Below are 6,000 nucleotides of genomic sequence, written 5' to 3' on the forward strand. Positions count from 1 at the left end.
AAAAATATTTGGAGAGAAAAAAAAGGGCTGAAATAAAATCCTTCATTCTCATTTCAGGAGTTGAGCTTCCTTCTCTTTTCTAAAGTGTTCCTGATTCCATCAAACGGCAGGAGAGCGGCTGAACAATCCCAGCAGCACCTCCATCTGTGATGCTCACGGCAGCAGATGACATGCTCTTCATCAGAGCATCAGATGACATGCTCTTCATCAGCAAATGACTTCTCTTCATCAGAACAGCATCAGCCCCACTGATTCAAACTAGACGTGACACCAACAGCCTGTCCCAGGTTTCCATAGTAACCATGGCCTTAGTGAGGAAACCCAACTAAATAACATCAAATCCAAAGACAGCTGTCAAACCAACAAAGTTCACTTCTTGTGTTCTCCTCTTTGTAAAATCAGGCATGTCCAAAGTCCAGCAGGTCCCTGTCATAAAATCAAAAACATGCAGCCCCCAGCACCTTCTAAGTACTGTGTGTATGAGTTCTGGATTGTGATTGGCTAGTTTAAGGCTCTGAAAACCTGTGGCTCCTCGCCCTTCAGAGCCTTAAAGGCCAAACAGAAGAGCAGATCTATTCGTTGCTTCGTCCTTCAGAATAAATAACTCTGTTATTTCTCTGTTGTAGTTCACATGTAGACGTTTACAGTCAGCATTTCATTGGGAATAATATGAAACATTTGAATAGAACCCAGATTTATTGTTGATTAAAGGTTTTATTCCACACAGACTTTTTCTTGAGTTTATTTCTGGTCTTCAAATAAAAAACTGACAACAATTTTCAGATTTATTTCTGTTAATGTGAAAAGTATCCCAGTGCATAACATTTTCATGAAATCGGTTCTTTTGCATTCAGCGTTACTATACGGGTGCATAGAAGGCTGGCTGACACTTTTCACCAACAGTTTGGACACCCCTGCTCTAAATGCTGGAGCTGTCACTTCCTGTTTTCTAATGAAGCTGTGAGAAATGAGAGTGGAGATCTGAGGAAGCTGGATCTTTGTTAGCGGATCGTCTCAGGCTCCCTGTCTTTCACATGAACATGTCAGACGTGTAATCCTCACGCCAGTGAGAGGCTGAGTGATGACAAAGATGCTGGAAACATCTTTACAATGGCATTAGTCATGGCCAACCGCAAAGCATGTAATCCACTTAGAGCATCTTCCTCTGGGGCTTTTATTTTGAAAGAGAACCTGAAAAATAAAGCGCTCCAGGCTCTGTGAGCCCTGGAAACCACGACCCAAACACTTGATCTGGAGAAAATTGTATCGCTTCACCTCTGCTGTTTCAGTGCACGCTTCCTGAAGAGCGTGCACGCTGCTGCTCCGTCATGCTGTGGCATGATGGGAGCCGATGGGACAGGCGGCCTGCAGCAGCCTGGGCCCAGCTCCACGCTTTGTTCCCAGACGGTGGGGGTTAATGGGTTTCTGAGGGGGGGTCTAGCATTCCGTGCTGGAGAAATTAGGATGCAGCCTTCGTTGTTGGAGCTGGGGAACTGTCTGCCACTTTCCCAGCAGCCCTTGGGCCGGTGACAGGGAGATGGATGATATCTGCAGCCTGGCTGCACTGCTCCCCCAACACACACAAAAAACACACAAACACACACACACGGTGTCTGCCTGCAGTCCTCACACACAGACTCTGAAGACAGAGCAAACAGCACAGCAACACAACTTTCTCTGACACACACATAGTCACTAACACACACACAGCCACTAACACACACACAGCCACTTAACCACACAGCCGCTAATACACACACACACACACACACACTAACACACACACACACACAGACATTGACACACACACACACAGACACTAACACACACACACAGCAGGGGTATTTATCTAATACACCCCACTCTGCTGCCTCCTGGCACTAAATCCAATATCCTTCATATCAGGGAGAGTCTCACATATGAAAACAATGACGTGTTTGGAGGGAAAACAGCCGCATTCCTCAGCCGTCTGCAACATGGACAACATTTTCCCAAAGTACCACAGACACACAACATCTGTTTGTTTGTTTGTTTATTGATGTTAAAGACGTATAAAGAGCAGATCCAGGGGCAGGAATGGAAACATGCAGCATTCCAGGAATGTTTCTGAAACGTCGGAGCGGAAGATGTTCTTCCCTGGACTGCTGCTCGTCTTCCTGTTGTCCAAGTCAGCGTCTGTCACCTGAACCACAACCCGCCCACACGAGGTGGGGGGGGGGGGGGGCACTGCACTTTTCGTCTTCCTCTTCCTTCTTTATAAAAGGGATGGGATGGGAAATAAACGAGGGGGACAAATAGGGCAACAGTGAAGTGGGGGGTGGCATGGGGGAAAGGGAAGGCAGAGTGGAGAGCAGGGTGTGCAGAGAGACATCCACCATCGTTTTAAGTCACTACAGTGGGACAGTGCAGAGGAAAGGTCATGGAGTTTCTCTGCTGTGCAGGTCTGACCGTTGTTGTTTCTGCTGGAGAATTATCGTTTATTTCAGTCTGACATTGAACATGCTTGAAGTCTCTGCTTTAGCTGATGAAAAAGGTATTTCCAGTTTTAGAAGGAACATGTCTTCTGCAGTATTGGAAGTACAAGGTACTCTGTTTTTGTCTGATTTGAAATACCTGAAATACCTCTACAGGTTTAATTTTTGAGTCACTGGCCAAGTTGGCCAGTAGATTAAAAAACTCTACCAGCTAAACACAGTTTTATCTGCCAAATGATATCACTATTTTACACAGAAAAACCTTAGGCATTTTACTTTTTGAAATGAGATTGCATAAAAGTATTTTATAAATGGTATAAACATGTCTTTAATGTCATCTAACTGTAAACTCAAATTCAAACATCCTGAGAAAACAAGAACAGATTTACTAGAGATTTCCTAATTCTGTCTGCAGATGATCACATTTGATATAAAACTAGGGCTGCACGATATGAGGAACACTTGCGATATGCGATATTAGTGATCAATATTGCGATGACGATATAACTTGCGGAAGATGAACAAATAGAAAAACAACCAAAAACATAATTTCCCTTTCAGTTTAAAAATCATACTCAAATGACCATCGTCTACATAGTAGGCAAACATCTACCATAAAGGGCTACATCCAACTGTTCACAAACGTGAAGGCGTCCATCTGATTGGTCAAATGCATATTGGATGTATTTGATTTGTTAAATACTTGAAGCTGCCATTAGATTGTTTTAGCACGTTTAAGGTTAACATTTTTTGCAATTTTCGACGTCTTTTGCGATATGCATATTGTACAGGTTGATATTGCCATAAGGATAAATCGTAACAAAAACAGTGTAATGTTCAGGATTAATATTAATAAATGTCATTAACATTAAAGCTGCAGCTGTCTCATGAGGGGAGGGGCGGGGGCTTCAGCCGCATCTTAAAGCCAGTCTTTGACAATGTTGTCCGACTTTAATCCGGTCCGTGATTTTACACACGGAACAGCCCGTTAGCACAGCATCATGCTATGCAACAGCGCTGTCTCCAAGCGGGTGCTGTGGGGCGGGTGATGTGGGGCAGGTGCTGTAGGGCGGGTGGTGTGGGGCAGGTGCTGTGGGGCAAGTACTGTAGGGCGGGTGCTGTGGGGCAAGTACTGTAGGGCGGGTGCTGTGGGGCAGGTGCTGTGGGGCAGGTGGTGAGGGGCAGGTGCTGTGGGGCCGATACTGTGGGGCAGGTGCTGTGGGGCAGGTGCTGTGGGGCCGATACTGTGGGGCAGGTGGTGAGGGGCAGGTGCTGTGGGGCAGGTGCTGTGGGGCAGAAACTGTGGGGCAGGTGGTGAGGGGCAGGTGCTGTGGGGCAGATACTGTGGGGCAGGTTGTGTGGGGCGGGTGCTGTAGGGTGGGTGCTGTGGGGCAGGTGGTGAGGGGCAGGTGGTGTGGGGCAGATACTGTGGGGCAGGTGCTGTGGGGCAGATACTGTGGGGCAGATACTGTAGGGCAGGTGGTGAGGGGGAGGTGCTGTTGGGCAGAAACTGTGGGGCAGGTGCTGTGGGGCGGGTGCTGTAGGGCGGGTGCTGTAGAGCGGGTGCTGTGGGGCAGATACTGTTGGGCCGATACTGTGGGGCAGGTGCTGTGGGGCAGATACTGTAGGGCAGGTGGTGAGGGGGAGGTGCTGTTGGGCAGAAACTGTGGGGCAGGTGCTGTGGGGCGGGTGCTGTAGAGCGGGTGCTGTGGGGCAGGTGCTGTGGGGCAGGTGCTGTGGGGCAGAAACTATTAGGCAGGTGGTGAGGGGGAGGTGCTGTTGGGCAGAAACTGTGGGGCAGGTGCTGTGGGGCGGGTGCTGTAGGGCGGGTGCTGTAGAGCGGGTGCTGTGGGGCAGATACTGTTGGGCCGATACTGTGGGGCAGGTGCTGTGGGGCAGATACTGTAGGGCAGGTGGTGAGGGGGAGGTGCTGTTGGGCAGAAACTGTGGGGCAGGTGCTGTGGGGCGGGTGCTGTAGGGCGGGTGCTGTAGAGCGGGTGCTGTGGGGCAGGTGCTGTGGGGCAGGTGCTGTGGGGCAGAAACTATTAGGCAGGTGGTGAGGGGGAGGTGCTGTTGGGCAGAAACTGTGGGGCAGGTGCTGTGGGGCGGGTGCTGTAGGGCGGGTGCTGTGGGGCAGGTGCTGTGGGGCAGAAACTATTAGGCAGGTGGTGAGGGGGAGGTGCTGTTGGGCAGAAACTGTGGGGCAGGTGCTGTAGGGCGGGTGCTGTAGAGCGGGTGCTGTGGGGCAGATACTGTTGGGCCGATACTGTGGGGCAGGTGCTGTGGGGCAGATACTGTGAGGCAGGTGCTGTGGGGCAGATACTGTGAGGCAGGTGCTGTGGGGCAGATACTGTGGGGCAGGTGCTGTGGGGCAGATACTGTGGGGCAGATACTGTGTGGCAGGTGCTGTGGGGCAGATACTGTGGGGCAGGGCTGCGGTCAAGTTTTGTGCAGGTACAGCTAAAGAATGAAGAGACTGGATCCAACTCACTGCTGTGGACCAGACTGTATTTGCTTAGTGTCAGACACCATCATTATAATAATGTTCAATGTCTTTAAAATGACCTTTTCTTTAAAAGAACGTGAACATTTCTCAACGACTGCTATCATAAAAAGTATGGTTGGGATGAGATAACATCAGTCCAAGTCACTCATCATCCTTTCAGCTGCATGTAGAGCCAGCCATGAAGTGTATCATCAATACATGACATAAAAAAATCAATATGGGATTTGAAAAAAAGAAATCAATATATGAAAGTGAATTAGAAGCTGATTCATTTAATTTGAATCTGAAATTAAAATAAGGTCTTAAAGTTTAGGAGGCCGTTCTTAATCTGAGGGTCTGCATCATAACTGGATCTGGATGACAGAAACACGCAGCTCATTACTTTAGCCGTCTGCCTTTTATAAGATCCATGATTCTGTAGAAACGCTCACATAAACACTAAGTATGGGATTGGCGCCCCCAACCTGAAATGTCCCTGAGGCTGCGAGCCCGGCAAGTGTCTGTTCAGTGGCTCCAGAAATCATTTGAATGATGTAAAATAACAGCCAGCAGAGTCAGAGACCGAAGAGTCTTCCACTCTGATTGGACTGGTCAGTCAGAGTCTGTCTGGTGGCCGAGGCTTTCGCCCCACAGCGACAGGGAGGCCAGCCTCAGGTCACCCTGACGCCGCCGCCGGCCAGCCTGTCAGACAGAGCTTCATTATCCGTGCTGGTTACAGCTCAATAACTCCACCAAGCTGTTAGCAAGATACCAGGTTTCCCTGGCAACGCCTACCAAAGAGATCACAGGAAGGGGAGCTAACACAGAGGCTTGGGGGGGGGTGGGGGGGGGGGGGGTGGAGGAGGAACCCTAAAAAAGAGCAGCTCGTGTCTAAGACTGTTCCAGCAGGCTGTGCTAACCTCTGTTTGCTTCCCATTCATCAGTACCGCCTTTCCTGCCCCGCATCCACAGCCCCCCCCCCAGCACCACTGCCCCCCCAGCTATAATCTGTAACGTTGAAGTGGTTTATTTCTCAACACA

General features: G+C 49.4%; 1 protein-coding gene across 1 annotated transcript; it reads right to left on the reverse strand.

Moving 5' to 3' along the window:
- Nucleotides 1-3,462: 3,462 nt before the first annotated feature.
- LOC111948675 (extensin-like) lies at nucleotides 3,463-5,006 on the reverse strand. Its single transcript, XM_023962760.1, has 2 exons — nucleotides 4,966-5,006; nucleotides 3,463-4,894 (listed from the first exon to the last, which is right to left on the reverse strand). Exons 1-2 carry the CDS (start codon nucleotides 5,004-5,006, stop codon nucleotides 3,463-3,465), a joined length of 1,473 nt encoding a protein of 490 aa, XP_023818528.1.
- Nucleotides 5,007-6,000: the final 994 nt, after the last annotated feature.

This window comes from Oryzias latipes, chromosome 14, assembly GCF_002234675.1.
Source record: "Oryzias latipes chromosome 14, ASM223467v1".
NCBI lineage: Eukaryota > Metazoa > Chordata > Actinopteri > Beloniformes > Adrianichthyidae > Oryzias > Oryzias latipes.